The following is a 20,834-nucleotide window of genomic DNA, read 5'->3' on the forward strand; positions in this document are numbered from 1 at the left end:
CCACGAACCTAGCGTAACTATATATATCCATAAAACCTAAAATATATGGCGGATTGATCTCAAATAAAAAATGACTACAGGATACAGGTGCGCTTATTACATGTATGGATTAGTTTACGTTTGCAGGGATCTTGATTTCGTGTAAACCGCTCGTTCGTTCCTCACGCACGGGCTGGCTGCAGGTGTTTCACGTCCTTTCTCTTTGTCTCTCCGCCTGCGTGCACGTGCAGCTGGATAAACGTGCAAACTTCAAAAAAAAAAATAATTAAAAAAAAGTTTGCAGACATCGTTCACGTTCGCGAACGACCTAGTCTAGAGCCCTGTGACGACGACTGTTTAGTCTGACAACATTAAAAAACGATCATCTTGACCAAATATCGCTGAAAATAATGGACTACTGGTATTTCTGCATAGTACTTCGTTTGCATTTAGATGGATAATGGATTTCAGCTTACCTTCTCCATGTGCATGCCTAACGGTCTTCTTCCCATGCTTCCTTGTGAAGTATCGCGAGAGCGATGTCTTCTCGTGCAAAATTCGTTTGGCTTTTCCCGCCCATCATATGGACAACATGATTGAATTTAATAAATTACGTTAGTTGTCTGATTTCATGCATCCATCATGATTTTATTATGTTTATCTTGAAAACATGAAAGTATAGCGTCCATAATACATGTTACAGTTTAGTTAATGTAACAGCCCACCAGTTTGTCTTTTTTGAGTGTATGATCATGAGATTTGTGTAATGACTGAAAGGACAAGATTGCGGATACAAGCGGCCGAAATGACCCTTCGAGATCGGGTGAGGAGCTCAGTTACCTGGGAGGAGCTCGGAGTAGAGTCGCTGCTCTTTCACGTCGAAAGGAGCCAGGTGAGGTGGCTCGGACATGTGTTTCGGATGCCTCCTGGTCACCTCCCTCGTTAGGTGCTCCAGGCATGTTCCATTGGGACAAGGCCTCGCGGAAGGCCCAGGGCACGCTGGTGGGACTTTGTCTCTACGAGCTGACCTGGTGTCGCCACAGGGTCCCCCCAGAACAGCTGGAGGAGGTGTGTGTGGATCGGGAAGTCTGGGCATCTCTGCTGAGACTGCTGCCTCCGTGACCTGGCCCTGGATAAAGCGGAAGAAAATGGATGGATGGATGGTTGGATGGGTGGATGGATGGATGGAAGGATGGATGGATGGATGGATGGATGGATGGATGGATGGATGGATGGATGGATGGATGGATGGATGCTTTTGTTTGGACAGGACAGTACCTTCATCAGATAAACCTGTTTTGTTTTTTGGACTTCAAGAAAACACTCGCCAAACTAGAAGCGCCTATATTTACAATGCATTAACTATACTTTTTCCTCTCAATTGCCAGTAAGACATTTCACATTGAGTTTACCTTTTCCACCCGCAGTTGACGTTTATTTCCAAACAAAACTGCACATAAAAACATTCTAACTTTACATTTTTTCCCTCCCTCTCCCTCTGTGTGTGTCTGTTGTCAGGTTGTTAGAGAGCTCCATGCTGAACGCTGAAGTGAAGGAGGGAGAAATCCTGCCTCCCACCATCCAGCGGCTGATGAAAGGATACAACAAGTACCTGCGGCCCTTCTTTGACAGTAAGGAAACTGCAGACAAACGCAGCCGGGGCAATGACAGGATGTTCAGCAGAAAGACACTTTTACGTACCACCTGGGATCCCTGTGCATTCATGTCCCTATAGAATTATATGTGGGTTCATGGGATGGTTGCTAAAGTAGGTCATTCCAATTCATTCCATTAATAGCAGCTCAGGTGGTCGTCCCCTGGTCAGAACGTGGTGGTGGGTTGTTTCAGCACTTTTAACCATCCTATAACATTGTGCCTTTGTCAGGAAACATAATCAAGTATTATTTTGCATCATGCATGTAGTAAACTTGTTCACTGGTTGTTAATTCCACCACGTCACAGAGTGAACACAAAACTGTTCTCCGCATTTTGATGCCTGTAGTCCTTCACCAGCCCCGGGATGGACGATATGGCCAGCCCACCCCAGAAAAAAAGAAAAGTATATATATATTTTTTTCATATTGATGAATCTTGATTTCCAGTTCAATGTTTTCCATAATAAAAATAAATAAATGTTGGTGTTTCATGAACTTAATCATTATCGTTGATGCAAAAATCCCCCATTGTCTATTATAAAGTCCCATGACGATTATTGAGCTTGGCCAAAGTAGGGATTGCAATTTTGATTAAATTTCAATAGATTTCCCTGCCCTAAAACACTGCTCTCCCCAAAATGTGTTCATCACAGTGCCGTCATTTTACTTGCATGCCTTTAGCTGAAAGTGAAAGGTCTTTTTCACTGTTTCAGAAGATGTCATTCCCAGTGCTTCCCCCTTCAGGCTGGTGAAAGACCAGTCCAGTCTAACTGTTTTTCTTAACAAAGATGCTATTCTAAAGGGGCTGGATGCAAGACATCCATTTTATACTCACTACTGCCACCTCAGGTCATACGTGTAAGTGCACCTTCTATATTAACCCCTTAACTCCCACCAGGACCGAGCACATTTTCTCCAGTTTTGCTTTACCCCAGTCCAAAAGCTTCTGGAAAAAAGCTGTGAAAATACTAACAAAACTGAGACGAAAACAATGATGGAAATGTGACAAAAAAGTCACAAGAATTTGACAAAAAATGGACGAAAAAATGACAAAAATTTGACAAAATTTGACCAAAAAAATTACAATAATGTGATTACAATTTCACAAAAACAATTACAAAAATGTGACAAAAAAATGAAAAAAAAAAAAATGGACAAAAAAATGAAAAAAAAAAAAAAATGGACAAAAATGTGATACAAATGTGACAAAAAAATCACAAAAATGTGACAAAAAAATGACAAAAAAATGACAAAAAAGTTACAAAAATGAGTTGAATACCCAACAAAGAGGTTAAGCTCATGCATGACGGCACTTTGGACCTGAAGCAACAACTTTTTGAGTGATACTGCAGGATTTTAGAGGCTGTTGTGGGGTCTGGGCTCATTCTACACATTAGGACATGGCTGGAACATGTAGAGGGAGGAAAATACAGAATTTTAACATTTTGAAACTCTGCATTGTCCCTTTAAATTTCGAAATGTCAATGTGGTGTCACAGAAAATACGGTTAATAGCCCTAATTATGAATAGGCAAAAAGACACAAATTAACTTAACACTGTATAAGAGTCTGTAGTTCTATAAACCCAGACTTTTGCAGTTTCTCAGGTCCAATGGAAAGCTCCGTTGATAACACCCTCATCTTTTCTTTGTCCGTGGCCTTTTCTCGCTGCTGGACCACAATCACCGTCTGATCGAGATTTCAATTTTTATCTTCTGCCGGCTCTAATTCCCCCGCAGCCAGATAAAGAGCGTTCCGGCTTGTGAAAGAAAAAGCGCTTACGTCACTCGAATCCCACGCTGCTGCTGATATTGTTCTGAGCTGCGTGAATCCAGCACAATGTGATTAGCGTTTGTTTACTCGCCGTTTCATCTGTAATAACAACTCGGACTTAACCAAGCCAGGCGGCACGATCGCCGGTCGTCTCGTTCTGCTTTTGGAGAGGAGAGACATGGAACTCGGAGTGCAGGGTTTTCAATTTCTTTGTTTTAGCCGCAGAGCTTGAAGGTGTAATCACTCACGAAGGCTTTAATTAAGTTGCTGCGTGGTCGTTGCGCTCTTTACTTTGCATTTTGATTGTGTTTTGTGTCTTGGCGTGAGTTGTAAGTGCTTTCAGTCGTCAAACTTTTGCCAACTCGACCCATGGTTGGTGGTTTTAATCCAAAGCTTCACTTTATTTGTTTCCTGAAGGAGAAACGTGTCTTGGAGCTTTGGTCGGTTGTTCTTCCATTCACATAGACATTGAATAAACATAACATGAACAGCAAAGTATGGAATAATAAACAATTAGGAAGTTACAATGCACTATTAATTTGACAATAGGTGAAGAAAGGCAGCCCCATGTGCAGCTATAGCTCAATACTGCAGTTGGGACAGTCAGTATAGTACATACAGTGTTGGGGAGAACACTTTGAAATTGTATTTAGTTACAGAATACTGAATACTTGCCTTAAAATGTATTAGTATTAGTAACGTATTCCGTTACTTTACCCTGTCAGAGTACTGTATTCTGAATACAATGAATACTTTCACTTTGCAAATGCCCACAGCCCAAAATAACAGAGCTGTGAATATAGTTATGAATATGAAACCTAAATGTAATTTTTAATTAAGTGCAATGTATTCCTTTGATACTAGGAAAGTAATGCTATTCTAAATACCCTGAAATGAGACAGTAACTTTACCAGAATACTGTTACTATAAATTCTAAACACGTATTCTCAATACATGTATTCAGTTACTCTCCAAACTTAGAATGTATGTTTTGACACTGAAAACAATGCACAAGGATCTTTCCTATGACTTGGTCTGTTATAGGGGATGGCAATTCTGAGTAGGTCGACAATAACCATGTAGGGAATGACCTCATTGCCGTAGGAGAGCTGAAATACAGTTACTGAATGTAACCATAGGTCTATGACTATGCATAGATCACTGGGCTTGACTTTGGCACATCAGATGCCTGAAGCAAGGTCAGAGAGAAATCCACACTGGTGCAGGTGGAGCAAACCCAACCTCCTCATATCAAGACGAGATGGTTGTGGTCTGAAGGGGAAGAAAAATCTGAATCAGAATAGTTTTTATTGCCATGGTTTGAGAACAGCTTCACAAACTAGGATTTTTTTCTCAGTGCTGACGTGCAACATGAACCATATAACCCAGAATCTAGATACAAATAAGCTATACAACTATAAGGCTATAGGGGGCATGCATAAGAATATTTAATATAATAATAATAATAGTAACTCTCTAATAGCTTTATAAAAAAACACCTGCTGTCTTGGCCTATTGTCAGCCATTGTCAGGGTTCTGGATGCTCGGGTTTCCACCATCCAACCAAAACATGCACGATAGGCTGATCGTCCTGCATCATCCGTCTGAATGCAGAGTCTTCGCGTCCTCATTGTTTTTCTGCAAGTTCTCTTGCCCGCATTGCCCAAAGAAACGCCAGTGTAGGAGAATTGGTCAATTGAATTTGCCCCAAGTGAATGAGAGCGAACATGACTCTTCTGAAATTACCGGAAACCAACATTTGTTGCCATCCCAGTGCACCCTTGTCCCCTACAAACAAGATGTAAGGAATCTGTCAGAACATTGTGTGCCCGTTAGTCAAAATCAATCTTATGTGTGAACAAATAATGAGATTTCTATGCAAATCTACGATCTATGTGTACTTAGGAACTGATTTTAAGTTTCTAGTCAATGATGTTAATGAGACCTCGCTGTCAAAGAAATCACAACTTCTTAAAATGTATCTGGAAACACTAAATATATTATTATTTACCACAGTTTGACAAGCTATATCGGAATCTTTAGTTAAGTAGCATTAACAAGCAGAATATATCATGAAACAGCGCTTGTCTGGAGTTGAAGTGTGCTCATGTGGGCACAGCTTGTACCCAGCCCACACAGCGAGCCGCATATCTGCACTATGACAGCGGCCTCATTAATCATGTTTAAAATGAAGATTGATAAGTGGAAACAGGGGGGGTGGGAATCAAACGGGGAAGTGCCAAAGTTTTCCTTCTCTCATGGTTTATCAAGAGGAACTAATTCCCCGAAGGAGGCTCAAACTCAGCCGACTGCAGCTGCCGAGGAGGGGTCTGTCTTCGCCTCGCAAAAAAAACATGTCCCACTAAAATCCCAAATTATGTAACTATATAGGTTTTGTTATACAAGCCGGCGCCGGCAAATCGAGCAAAACATTGTGACCGCTGATAGGTGAAGCGAATGACACAGGACGTTGGTTTATATTATGAGGTGGTGGGACCCGTCAACCTTCAATCACGACAATCCGTCAGGAGCAGTGGGCGACCGCAGTGTAGAAACAGATCATCAGCCAGGATGTCTGTCAGGATTACCCAGTCGGAGGTTTTAGCCTATACTCTGTGTGTTTTGGGTTGATGGGGGAAACTGAAGCTTCTGGAGGACACATCCCAGACAAGGGGAGAACATGCAAACTCCACAGAACGGCCACACCTGGGAAACCATTTTAGAGTGAGGAGAGAGCACTGACAACAATACAACAATGTCGGCGTTACATAACACCGTTCTGGCGGAAATGTTGGGCCAGGTTGGTGTGTGCCTCCGCTTCTTAAATGCGGCGAGACTGCATTCAACCGGGCTGGGGCTGAAGCTAATTATTTGACAATGGACCCGGACAAAAAACACACACAGCAAATCCAGGCTGGGAGCAAAGTTGTTTACTCAGAAGGAGATTTAAGAAGTGCAGAGACAAGCCGAAGTATCTAAAAAGGCCAAAGGGAGAAGCAGAGTCACGAAACAAGTCAAGCACAAAATGCTGAGACTCTTAGGGGAGAATAGCGGGACAAAGACATTCAGCCACAGCTAAAGTGAAAATTCAGTTTACGGAGCAAAGAGGGCAGACAGACGGCGGCAACAACTCCAAGGAACATAATTATAAACTGACAAGAAGTGTTCAAAATTAAGAAGAAAGATGCTGATACTCGTCCTACTCGTAACTTCAAAGTCTAGTAACCAATGAAATGCTCAATAAAGATGGTTACTTGCATATTGTAGACAAGGAAGCAGTGTGAAGGACAGGTGGATGACACTTTCAGTCAGCTAGATATGGCAGAGATCGAAACGTTGCAGTCTTCTCCCTGTCCAGGACTGAAGAGACAGCGAAATAGCCCTGGTATCTCCTTCTAGAAAAACACTGTCTGCTCTGCTGCATGAAAGCTGGTTGAAAGGCCCTGTCCAGATCATTGTTAAAGGGATATTTCAGGATTTTTGACATAGGGCCTCATTTCCTAGTTATCCAGAGTGTTGCTGATTTCTGGAGATATTTTTTTTTGTAATTCAAACAGTTCTTATATTTGAGGAGTTTCGTGGCGCTAGGCTAGTGCTAGGCTAGCACATTTCTACGATATCAGCTAGCCTGCATTAAAAACAGTCTGACCCGCTCCACAGTGCACCTGAGGCAAATCACTTATAACGCCAGACTAACCATATAAATGTCCGTGTCGATAGAATAATTTTAACCATTTTGCATTTAAAATAATTTATATTTGAGCACCATCAGCTTCGTGGTTGTACAAGCTACGCATCGGCGGAGTGATCTGCTAGAAAATAGTCCCTCAAAATGCGATCATTCATGTGATGCAAGGTCAGTTGTATTCCAAAAATTGTTCTATCGACACAAACATTTATATCAGGGGTAGGCAAGTTTGCTCGGTGGAGGGCCGGTTTTCTTCATCGTCAAAAGACCAAGGGCCGGACCCTCCAATTCATCATCATCACTTTCTACATACTGTATGCCATCATATACATTGGGAAAATGTCCATCTTAAATTAGATAAATTACTTAAAATCTCTTAAATTTGAGTCGGTTTGAACTAATCTAAGATCAGATAAAAACGCTAATGACAATCGAACAAATAGAAATCCCACTGGAAACAGATACATTAACTTTTACTGTAAAAAATATTTATTTATCACTTGAAATTATACAAAATAATCTGAATTAAGAAAAAACTTGGCAAGAATAGGTTCTATCTGCTCTAAGGCCAAACCAAATCTACTCAAACTTTAGATTTAATCTCTTAATTCAAGTAGATTTAAGTCATTACTTCCTTTAGATGATTATTCTTTTAGGATTATAGCCTAAAAGGGTGCTCTGTTAAGACATTTTAAGAAATTTACAGAATTTTTCACATTTCTAGTGTACTTTAACAGGCTTTTGATCTCCGATTTGGGTCATAATATTTCTCAAAATCATCTCGAGGGCCAGAGTTTGATGATGGAGGGCCGGTTTTGGCCCCCGGGCCTGACGTTGCCTCCCCCTGATTTATATCGTATAAGTCATTTGCCTCAGGTGCACTGTGGAGCGGGTCAGACTGTTTTTTAATGCAAGCTAGCTGATACCATAGAAATGCGCTAGCCGAGCACAAGCCGAGCGTCACGAAACTCTTCAAATATAAGAACTGCATGAATTACAAAAAAAAAAATCAGCAACTCTCTGGATAACAAGGAAATGAGGCCCTATGTCAAAAATCCTGAAATATCCCTTTAAGCTGAAACACAACAGTCCACTGAGAGGCGTCTAGTCCTCCATTTTCTATGACTTCTCTTGTCTGTTTTAGAGATCTGGAAAAGCCCACACTGTCATAACTTTTCATCAAGCACTCTGTAAATGTACTTTTGCTCATCATGTTAAAACCTGTGCTCTCCAGTCCACCAAGGCACAACAAAACCCCAACCAACAGCCTCAAAACATTCAGACGCACAAAAACATCCTGGTATTGAGAGAGAGAAGTGCAGCGGCCTGTTTCCCCGTTGCCAGGGAGACACGCCTCATGAAAACCACTCTCGTACATCACCATAATCATGATTTTCTCACCGCTGCGTTTGTGTTGCTTGTTTTGCAGATGGCCCGGTGACAGTCGGAATGAGCCTGGACATCGCCAGCATCGACACCATCTCAGAAATCAATATGGTACGGCCACACTCCTCATGACCCCCTCGCGTTTGGCGGTAATAACGGCATATGTCGCAGAACGCATTTCACAGAGCCCGAAGTGCATTCACAGCTGGTTTCCACAAAAGGTGCAAATCCATTACACGCTTTCACACCGCGCATGATGCAACAGACGGACATTTAGGAATAAAAAATATGAACCGTGGACATGAAAGAGGCGGAACATACTTGCTGACTTGAAGCAATGCGGTGGATTACTTTTCCTTGAAGTGCTACGTAGCCCAGGGACCTGACGCTATCAATATCCAACAATGTAAGAAATGCACACGCATGGACAGGAAAAGCGTTTACATAGGAAAAAGCATGATTGGCACAAAATGTCTCGTGTCTGTCAGCACTTTATTGACGCCCTTTAAAACATTCCCCAGGACGAAGTTCGTGACCTTAATTTGCAGGAATACATGGCCAGCGTTTTTTTCCTTGCCCGTAAATATGATGTGGATGTGATTTGTGGTGCTCTGACTCGGAGGAGCCATTGGCAAAGATTGACAGCCTGCTTCTGAACTTCTGCGCCCCCGCCCCCCATGGCTAAATATACCACTTTAGTGAGTCACATAGATGAATAAGGGATGCGCCAATTGTAAGGCAACTGTGAATGTCAATGGTTCTAACTCTTCCCTGTATCAGGAGTAGACAAGTTTTTTCAACTTCTATGAAAAAGATCAACTGTCCAGCCTTATTTTACTTTATTCAATATCAAAAAAACGTTACGGTCTATATTACTTCTGTTGGAAGAGACTACAAAGTGCCCCAGTGTGCTCATGAGAACATACAGAGATCCTGGTTCAATTTTGAGCCGTGTGTCAGGATCCACCGAACTTCACTTCATGAGCAAGAGGTGTTGCTTTGTATATAATAACTGCACATGTTTATCCTCATTCTAATGTTCTTTGCTAGAACTGAATGACCTGCCCTGACACCAGTGGTAAGCAACATCAGGGGCCACATCCGCCCCGCAGGCACAAAACCTCTGGCCCCAAGATGATTTTGAGAAATACAGTGGGGGAAAAAAGTATTTGGCCAAAATCCAATAGCATGTCTATGTGAAACTGACCAAATACTTTTTTTCCCCACTGTATCATCATTATGCAAAATAGATCAAATCCCTGTTACAGTATGACAGCAAAAAGTTCTTAACTAGATTAAAATTCTCTTCTTGAGCATAATAATCCAAAGTTTAGTTGTTTTGGCGAGTTAAAATATAGTTGGACTTTTGACCAAATCATTGAGATTATTGATTATTGACTCACTTGTTGTTGGTATGTTTCTGACTCGTTTCAATACATTTATTTCAAGTAATTTTATCTGCCAATGGGGTAAGAACATTGGTCTTGTCCAATTGGCAGTTCTTATTTCAAGTGAGATTTACCTTAGAACTCGTCTGAAATGTCATCAAACTTGCACAGCCAACTGGGTCAGAGGAGGAAAGCCAATGCTTAAAACTCCCTTTTTGTTTTGTAGTGTCTGTCAGAACATCCCGCTGGTTCATATTTAATGTAATTGCAGAAAATGGTTCTTTACTTTGGGCTACAATGGTAAGGTTCGGCCCTTGGTGTTTTTCGTGATGATAAAAATCGGCCCTCCACAACAACGCAAACCTGCCACCCCTGCCTTACACCAATGTCTGTTCTCTTGTGCAAGTCCCAGAACTAACATTCAATGTACGTTTTGTATGAACAAATGCCATGTTATGTGTTTGTATCCTCAACTTTAACATGGTTCTGTATGTTTCACAGTTGTTGGCACGGGACACCTCCCTAACTAACTAGCTCTGCAGCTAATACTGACAGAAATATTCATTAATGTGTACTGTAACTAGTAAATAAAATGACACATTTCTTCACAGAGTTCTGTTGATAACACCATAAACATTCAGAAACATTCACTGGTTCAGAGAATTCTACATATAGAGAGCATTGCTGAAATTTCTAATGAGATTCTCAATACTGTGTCTCAATGCATAGTTTAGCCACGTATCATTTAAGTAGAGGTAATAAAAAATAATAATTCAGTACACAGCCCTAACATGAAAGAAGCTTGAACAAACTCAGAAAAGCACGGTTTGCACAAAATATCGCTTCTCTGTCAGCATTTTACAGACACCTTTCATATCCCCACGACTAATGCCATGACCTCGTGACTCTAATTTGCCAGGACTACACAGCGACCATCTTTCTGCGTCAGCGCTGGACAGATGAGCGGCTGGTGTTCGAGGGGAACAAGAGCCTGAGTCTGGACGGGCGGCTGGTGGAGCTGCTCTGGGTGCCTGACACGTTCATAGTGGACTCGAAGAAGTCCTTCCTCCATGACATCACCGTGGAGAACAGGCTCATCCGGATATTCCCCAACGGGACCGTCCTGTACGCGCTGAGGTGAGAGGACTGAGGGTTGATTATGCACTAAGAAGTGGTCTGGATTTTAATTTGTTTGTTGTAGAGGTCTAGCTCAAGATCACCCCTCGAGTTCTTCCTAAGCTTTGTGCGTAAGAACTCCCTACGTCAAGTGTTGTTTTTTTAGAGGTTGGCAATTAATATTCAGCTTCATCAATGTCAAATTCTCTACGTGTGTTTAGAGTTTGATTGTGACACTGAACTTCTCACAAGCAGAGATGGTCAAATGTATTTAGGTATTACTTGAGTAGAGTTTTTGAGAATCTGTACATTATTTGAGAAGTGTTTTTTATTGAAAACATATTAATTTTAATCCACTACACTACTTAAGATAATTGATTTTCTATTCCACTATATTTCTTTTAAAGCTCCAAAGTAAAAAAAGTATAGCTAACATTTTGTACTATAAGCCATTCATTCATCAAAATTCATTTTCTCGTAAGAGAGGTGTGGTTTACGATCGTCCATAGCCGTTTATTGGGCGCTACGAATGTCTATCATGCGTCTGCACGTAGCCACAGCCAAACGTATCATCGTATCCGATGACGTATGACGTACCCGCAGTAAACTTTCGAGCTAAACTATTTAGAACACGGCCTAAAGCTTGATCGAAAAATACCATGGCGTCTGCTGCTGTCATGTTGGATCCGTAAATAAACTTTTTTTTTAAATCCGTAAAGAAGCTACAAGTATGTCGAACAGCTCGTCATCGTCTCGCCGTCCCTCCTCGTTCTGTGATTGGTTCCCAAATCCATGCAAAAATTTCGGCCATGGTCCCCAGGCTGCTGTGCAGTTCGAAATGATTCGAGCGCACACAGCAGCCTGGCATTAGCCAGGTTAATAATGCACACTCCAGAATAGTAATGCTATGCTGGTGTACGGTCAATGCCACTGTCCCAAAACAAGGAGTTTTGACCTCTTAAAGGAACAGGCCACCGTTTTTCCAAACTGCGTTATGTTCTTTCCTGAGCTTAGATGAGTTGATACGTACCTGTCTGGTCTCTGTGTGACCGTGGAAGAGCTTGGTCACATCGAACTTCATCCCGTTTGAAGCTATAGGAATATGCTGGGAGAGGCCAAATGCTAACAACAGCTTTGGTCTTTTTCCGTGACTGAGGGCACACACAAAGACCAGACAGGTACGCATCAACTCGTCTAAGCTCAGGCAAGAACATATCTCAGTATAGAAAAAGGGGTGGCTTGCAACTTTAACCCCACCTGGACCAAGCACATTTTCTCCAGTCCGTGTTTACCCAAATCTAAAAGCTTCTCGGCTGGTGCTTGCAGCCAATAGGCCGCGCTGTTGCTGCTTTGTTGTGTACTTTTTGTTGATTTTTCATCCCTCTTTAGTCGTGTTTTTGTTGCTTTTTTATTGAGCTATTGTTGCTTTTCCGGCACTTTTTTTGTCGCTCATTTCCCACTTTCTTGCTTTTAGATTTGGGTAATGCCAAACTGGAGAAAATGTGCTGTAAAAGTGGGTGGTGTAAAGGAGGTTTAACAGATTTGTACTTCTCACTTTGAATATGATTTTTCACGGCAAATACTTACTTTTACTTGAAGCTATATTTGACAGTACTATCTGTACTTTCACTCAAGTAATACAATCAAGTTTTTTGACCGCCTCTGCCTGTAACTCTGATGTCATTTGTGATTTTATGCGTCACTTAAAAACAACACCAACCATCTGCGTTTAAACTGTTTAGTCTTGTCATTGCGCTTTAGCTGCAAGTTCAATATTGCCGTAATTATGTTTACTTTCCTGCCTCGCCAAACAATGAATAGTGCGCTTGAGAAGTGGAGGAGAAATTGTCTGCGTGAGGAGGCGTGTGATGCATTTGAGCTAATGTAATAGCGGGGAAAGGCACTGTCATTTCTATTAGTTTGTATTGGATTTTACGGCGAGCGCTAGGGCATGTGATGTGTCGATATGGGAGCTGTGGGCAGTGGACGCAACGCTCTTTTAGTCTTGTTTGGATCTTTTAGCTCAGACTGCCCTTCATTCGGGGGCTTAACGTGGGCCAAGCGTCTGGAACATGCATTTTGATTATAATTACCGGCGAGCAGAGCAGGCTACAGTTGGAGGTATGGGGAGAATAGGTGCCGATGATCCGTGGGAGAATTAGTTCTGCTCCTTTAAGCTCGTCATGACAGGATTTCCCCGTCCCCCTCGCTCTGTGTCACATGCACAGCCTCTGCGGGGATTGGAGAGGGAGGATGGCAGCTTGTCTCCGGATAAAAACTTTGCTCTTGGGTTTAAAATAAGAATACATTTACTCACTCACTGGCAGATTTGCAGACATGTGAAGGCACAGCGGCAAAAATTGAAAGTCCAGTTTGAGGCAAAGCCACGTGAGCAACAGAACAGTCATGTGAATGTGATCTTTGCATATTGAATTGCAGAGGGGGGAAGAGTAGCCAAAATATTTACTCAAGCTAGAGTAGTGTAGAAGTAGAAGTAAAAGTAGTGGCGTGAGTAACCTACTGATGTCTTTGTAGGCTCTCAGTGATACAGGAGTTGTCCATCTCTAATGAAGGTTCAAGAACCTTCATTGGGATGTGAGTACTGAGTAACTGAGCGTAAAAGTCTAATTCATGTTTCAGTAGAGAAACAATTGGCTAAAAAGTAATACGCACGCACATCCGAAGGCAGTTAAACCTGCGTGCTGGATCCAAAATAAGATTACAGAGATTGAAAGTAAGGGTCCGCACAGCAGTGAAAGCTCCCTTTTTTTGCGGACCCTTACTTTCAATCTCAGTAGAGAAACAATACATGAAATTCTGTTAACATTTTTCAAAGAAAATACCATAAAACCATATAAAAAGAAATCATTATGAAGAATCAAGTAAACAAGACACAAAAAAACAATAATTTACGCGTCATAATTAAGATTAGCCACTTAAAGATTTACTCACAGAGGCACAAGATTCTGTATTTTTATACTCAAGGGAGAGTGTAGATTCATTTTGATATTATAGGTTGCGTGCACGTGACATCACAACAGTCTATGTTAACTGTTAACTGTGGTACCTGTTTTTTGGCTCATATCTCAGTCATTACTGGAGGAATCCACATGAAACAAAAAAAACTGCCACAAAGTTCATTATCTCCTCTGTCAGTACATATGAACTAATGTCCAATTATTTTCTCCGAAAAACGTGGTGACAATATGCGAAAACATGAGTGTGATGTTGTTCAATAGAAAGGACTTTCAGACATAAAAATAATATGTCAGGCTTATTTCAATTTTCGTGTTGGAGATTTCCTCCAGAAACTGCTTTTCTCCCATAGAGTTGTATTGGCCCTGCCCTCCATCTGACAATATGACATCATCACATTCGAAATCATGAACACTACCTATTCAAGAAGTAAAAAGTACTGTATGATAAAACAAAGTAAAAACTACTTGCAAACCTACAGTTACTTAAAAGGTTACATTAGTACATGTACTTGAGTAAATGTAACCGAGTACCACCCACCTCTGCAACAAGGAGTCAAGATTTCAGAAAAGTTGGTCAGACAATCTTTAAATTGGTGCAAAGCTCTGACATTGGGAGTTTAAACCAAGGTTTGTTTTCAGCGATGTTATGTAAAGCAGCAGAAGCATTGTTTACACTGCCTGACTAAACAAAGAGTGGCCGCCTGGTTTGACCTAACTGCACAAACTATGTGCCCAAAGAACCTGAACACCCAGGTTATTCCATCACATTTCTTCTTCCCTGATGGCACGGACATATCCACATGTGAAAGATCGGCCATAATAATAATTGCGCATAATAACTGCCTTTTCTACAGTTGAGCTATAAGTTGTCAAAGTCAATTTCTTTGTTTTGAAATTGAAGATATTTCTGATGACTTGAATTTGAATTATCCAATTGCAATATATCATACAACTACAATACATTTCAGGAGTGTCGCCTTCATAACTGCTCACTCTGTGCCTTATCACTCCCTCGTGCTTCAACTTTAACTCTCCATTTTAAGTTCTTTATCGTGACAGTGAAGGTGTCCACGAGGGCGCAGCTTCTCAGTCTGACCGAGGCAACTAAAGACCAGGGAAAAGAAAAAAAGTTTAAAAAAAAAGAGTTTAAGAAAGTCGAAGTAGATATTCAGGAGAGAGATGGCCTCTTTGGGGAATTCAGGCCAAGAAAAAGTCTGGTTCAGAGCTGCAGACAGACAGCTGGTATAAATGTCTTATTGCACCGCCGGAGGGTATGAAAGCCGCAGAGGTGATAATAACTCAAAGTTGGGCAATTAGAACTGACTATTAAAATAAAATATGAGACTCGTTGTGGTAATGCAACAGGATTGAGGTCAGCTTAGTGCCACGCCTGCCTTATGGGGAAACAGTGGATATGCAAAAGTGGTTTTATCCGTTCGTAATAGTCTGGTCAAGTCATAAAATGTGAAACTGTATGTGTTAATTTCCAGGTCATGGTTTCTAAATTGCTTGGCAGGCTTCGGGCCTTGTTCAATGGCGTCGTATCATCAAAGTTACAAGCACGTGAAGCAATTTCATCCGAAGTTTTCAGACGGCATTCAAGCCTGACTTTTGGTGCGGTATGATAATAACAATATGATAACAATATTCTTTGTGCAGATAAGCGCCGACTAAAGAAAACAAAAGAGGCAGACGTCAAAGCAATTTCACTTTGGTTAAAATGCATTTGGATAAGAAAGCATTTTCAAGAAACCCTTTATGCCTGGACTAAAAAAAAAAGCATAATGGAAACTGTTTTAATGAAGACGCAATTTATTTTAAAGGCATAGACTGACATTTTCCATAGCTTCAGAATCATAGTAAAGTATTTGTTTTTTACCATCTGAAAAACATGGCTAAGATCAGAGGAATAGTGTCAGAAACAGACTTAGAGAGACTTATCCATGCATTTGTCTCCAGCAGGTTAGACGACTGTAACGGCTGCTCACTGGCCTCTCAAAACAAGCTGTCAGAGCTGCAGAACATCCAGAACACTGCTGCTCGAGTCCTGACAAGAACCAGAAAATACAACCATATTAGTCCAGTGCTTCAGTCTCTGCACTGGCTTCCTGTCACTCAGAGAATAGACTTTAAAACATGTGCTTGTGTACAAGTCTTTTCATGGTACAGCCGTATGAACCATCTCGGGCCCCGAGAACTTCAGGGAGGGGTCTCGTGGTGGTTCCCAGAGTTAGGACTAAACACGATGAGGCTGTTTCAGTTTCATGCAGCTAAAATCTGGAACAGTCTTCATGAGGATGTGAGACAGGCCTCAACTCTGACAATGTTCAAATCCAGGCTGAAAACAGTTCTATTCGCCCATTTTATCTTTCCAAGGAAGTGACGCAGCGATATGGAGCCTACCGACCAATCAGAGCAGCTCCCTGAACGTCACGTTGTTGCGCCTTTGTTTTGTAGTTTTTCAACACAAGCAACCACTTCACGTAATGCTCCGGTATGCTTGTATTCTTAAGTTTTTCTGACATAAACGACAGAAATCATGTACTAAACTCCGTGTGGCAGGAGCGCCAATGTCCGAATGACGACAACTTTCTTGTCGCTGTTTCTGTCGTCACATCCGCTATGTTCTCATTGGCTGCTGCGCTTCGGTTGTCCCACATTAGTCCCGCCTCAAGCAGTAGCTTTTCTACGACAGGGTCGCCAGACTAGTCTCCTGTTTATGAATTAATAAACATCGGAGATTAGTCTGGATGCCAGGCTACATTTTATCTGCACTCTTGACTTTTATTGTAATTGATTAATTTTTTTATGTTGATGTTTTTATTGATTCTATTTGCTTTCTTGTATTTATGCAACTGTGAAGCACTTAGAACTGCCGTGTGTATGAATTGTGCTCTACAAATAAACTTGCCTTGCCTCAACAGATTGCGGGTTGCATATCGTTTCATTCATTCATGCGTTTTTCTTCTAGGATCACCACCACAGTCGCCTGCAACATGGACCTCACCAAGTACCCCATGGACAAGCAGACGTGCACGCTACAACTGGAGAGCTGTGAGTGAAGCTCGCCTTGTCTGGCGTTTGTAAGATTTAGCGACTCGATGCGGCTGCCGAAAGTGCTGGGTTTTGAATTCAGATGTACGCGATCAAACCGCGAAGATCAAACGCCGCTCTCGCTCTCCCTCATGGTGGAGAGAGAGAGAGCGAGAGGAGTCTAAGTCTGCAGCCTCATGTCAAGTGCGTCAAGCAGACGTACGGGGGACAAATTCGGGTCATGAAGTCTCCCATGTGGTGTCATGTTTTATAAATGCTGTCATGTTGCTATAAGGAAAAGGCTTTGAAGATAGGGAGATGTCGCCCGGCCAGACAGCCGCTCCTGGTTTCTGTTCAGGAGCAGGAGCGTCTGGGAAATCACTGAACACAAAGTTTTTTTATTGCTCCGATCGTAAATACAAATTGGTAATCAGTCACTTAAACCCGGAAGACTCTTTAAAATTCTCTATCGCTCTGAACAAACGTTACAACTTCTATTACCTGTCATGGAGAGTTTAGCTCAGGGATCTCCAACCAGCGATTCTCCAGCCCTCCTAATTTGGATAGCTCGCCAAACACTTTCTACATGGCTACATACGCTTGATGACTCCCATTTTAGATGCATTTTCTTTTTGTTCCGTGTCTTTGAAGCATACATAGCATACTGAGGTTGATTTTGTTTGCGAAAAAGGAAAAATCTTAGTTGTTGCCTGTTTCTCAATCCATCCATCCATCCATCCATTTTCTTCCGCTTTATCCGGGGCTGGGTCGAGATGCCCAGACTTCCCGATCCACACACACCTCCTCCAGCAGTTCTGGGGCCAGGCCAGCTCGGAGACATAGCGTGCCCTGGGCCTTCCACGAGGCCTCTTCCCACTAGGACAGGGGTGTTTTCATGAGGGGCCGCATACTGAAGCGTACACAGGGTGAAGGGCCATATATCGGTGGTTAGTGCCGCAAAACCTTTGACTAGCAGAGGTTTAAATTGCGCCCCACACCTTTATTTATGCTCAAAACCTTCATGCCAGCTCTGTCTCACAGTAAAAGGTTAGTTGTTTGGCTAGAATTGTGTAGAATTATTACATTTCAAATAAAAAGGACTATCTCTGATGATGTGTCCCGATTCAGCAAGAAGGCAGAGGGCCACCAAAAATTGGTCTGAGGGCCGCATTTGGCCCCCGGGCCGCACTTTGGACACCCCTGCACGATCGCGATCTTGTCCTTTCGGTCAAGTCTCATGACCGTAGGTGAGGGTGGGTAAATCGAGAGCTTTGCCCTTTGACTGTTTCTCAATCTTCAGTCCATTTATCTGATTGGTTGATCTGCCTGTCAATTACGCGTGTCTGCTCTACAATGACGATCCGTCTTACTCTTAAAATGATAAAATCTTCAGACTTCGTGGAGATAACGCCGGATCCAGACCACACGTCTTTGTAAAGAATGGGAAAAGCGTGTAGTCTGGCAGGCTAATGGAGATGTATATTGTAAGAGACATAACGTTAGCATCCTAGTGTGACAACCAAGCCATTTTGGAGGGTCAAAATACCTCCCTTATTTACCTGTCTAGCGAAGGTCTTTCAATGTTTAGTTTGCCTGCGTTGGTTTTGTCTCTGAATGAAAGAACCGTCGTCTTTGGAGTGTGGCTCAGGACACACGTACTGCAGTACAAGACAAAGGTGGAACAAGTGCGGTCGAGTCTGGCCTGGTTCGGTTTGGCAGCAGCTGGCTCTTTATGCGCTCCTAATCAGCTGCACCTGAACAGACTGGAGACAGACAGGGCCCAGAGCCACCAGAGACCGGGGCTGTGACCACAATACTGAACACGCAGTTACGAGACAGGAGGGATGTGCTTTTCAAAGTCCTTACTAACTGATGTGGACGCAACACAAGTTAATAAAAGGATTATATCAGTTCAAAGTGAATGTGTCAATGTGTGTACGTACAAAGTGGAATATTTAAAGTCTTTTATTTTGTACAGTGATGATGATTATGGTCATATGAGCAAGCAGCAAAGAAAGTGCATAACCCACAGCTAAAGGCTACATGCACACGAGTGACATGTGGCTTCCTAGTGAATTCTCTTCCTGTCTCGTTATTTCCCTATGAATAAGTAGCAGCATCTTGTTCAAATGAATAAATAACTCAAGATTACAGGGCAGGCAGTTAGATGGAAAGACACTACGTAGCATCTTGTTAAAAACATTGCATTGGGAGCAAAGGCTTCACTGGAGAAAACGTCTGTACAATTTGCGGTAGATTTTGTTTTGGTCGGAACAGTGTAAGTTAATAAACGCAGGTCTGATGAAGGACAGACTCGGTGCTAATAATAATAATAATAATGCATCGGTTTATATAGCGCTTTTCTGGAGACTCAAAGACGCTTTACATTGCATTATTCGTTCACGCCCTGCTCGGTGGTGGTATGCTACTATTGTAGCCACAGCTGCCCTGGGGTAGACTGACGGAAGCGAGGCAACCAGTCTGCGCCATCGGCCCCTCCGACCACCATCACTCACTCACTCACTCACTCACTCACTACATTCGCCAGGCTTCCTGGTCTTAAGGTGCATACACACCAAACGCTTTTCGGGCGTCCAAAACGCGGCTAAAGCCCGTAGTTAGACGCTTGTGCATACCTAAAGTCAGACGCTTGTCACGCTCTGGCCGCACGTCAGCATGTGTTCTTAGCTACAACAGGCTGAAGATGACTGTTGTATCTGGGCCTCGAGGCCCAATCACATTCCCAGCACAGATTCAGCCACTGAAATAAGCTTTCTTGTCGCCGCTTTTAATCCAGGGTGTGTAGGTAAAGAAACACTGAAGTGTGTCGTTGTAAAAGTCCCAGAGCTGCTGTAGCTCCGGTTCACAATGAAGCTAAACCTCTATGACTTGTTTTCATTTTTTATGCTAAAAAAATAATCGGCCTGTCTTTAGTATAAATACTTATCAGTGGTTTAATTTTTGAGTTGTAGTTTTTTTGATTAGCTCTGAGATAAAACGCAGACATTCCCTCCAGTCAAGTATTTACATTCAACACAAACATAGCCAGTGACTGTCCATCAGTATCTCTCTGTCCTTGACGTTGTCTTGAACTGTTTATTGATTCGTACTGGACTCCTCTAAACCCTATGGGGAAATAGTGAGCGAGCGAGGACCGAGGCCCCTGGAGAATTTGCTCAGAAGTCACGTGTTACTTGCGTGCACACAGCCCATCACTGTAGATAGCAGTTATCGTACTGTGATTTATGAGCATATTTCTGTTTACACAAGCTGCAACATTAGCAGGACGTAGTATTTAAACTTGGGGATTTATATTGCCTTAATTCACTTAAATTCAATGTGTTGTTTACTGCCGCTGTGCAAATAGAGGCTTAAAAGATAATTAGGGATTGTTAATGAGCTGAGCGGGTCGGAAACCATTCAAGATCATTTAGCAATAAGAGGTGCTGGATCATATCAATGAATGACCTCGTTGAAAGATTTACAAACATCGGAAAAACTAGCCTTTCAGAAAACACACAAGGCAGAATTATAAATGTTTTTCTTTGCAATAATGAAATGAACCGTCGCTGTTCGGTTGCAGGGACGCTGTTTGCTGATTAGATGCCATAAGCTTATTTTCCATCTTGCATGAGTTATATCATTTCTAGATCATTAGATAGAGGTGCCCTGTGGTGTTTTCAGCCACTGTAAAGCATTGAGTCATTATAGCATGACCTTGTTCTGTACATGTTACAAAACACGGTAGTTTACTGAAAGTGCCGCTGGGAGAGCGTACAGAGCATTACAGAACATCGTACAAATTAGCTTCAAAATGTAATATACTAATTATAGGCTAG

The 20,834-nt window shown here is 42.1% G+C and overlaps 1 protein-coding gene across 2 annotated transcripts in view; it reads left to right on the forward strand.

Moving 5' to 3' along the window:
• The window catches only part of LOC306965966 (gamma-aminobutyric acid receptor subunit pi), a 164,316-nt gene that overhangs the window by 126,571 nt on the left and 16,911 nt on the right, over nt 1-20,834 (forward strand). For both annotated transcript variants that reach the window (XM_079560587.1, XM_079560588.1), the window contains exons 3-6: nt 1,498-1,610; nt 8,524-8,591; nt 10,788-11,005; nt 16,934-17,016. In XM_079560587.1, the coding sequence (XP_079416713.1) occupies nt 1,498-1,610; nt 8,524-8,591; nt 10,788-11,005; nt 16,934-17,016 (482 nt within the window). The remainder of the gene's footprint in view (nt 1-1,497; nt 1,611-8,523; nt 8,592-10,787; nt 11,006-16,933; nt 17,017-20,834) is intronic.

The sequence above is a fragment of the Gobius niger genome (genome assembly GCF_951799975.1).
Source record: "Gobius niger genome assembly, chromosome: 7".
NCBI lineage: Eukaryota > Metazoa > Chordata > Actinopteri > Gobiiformes > Gobiidae > Gobius > Gobius niger.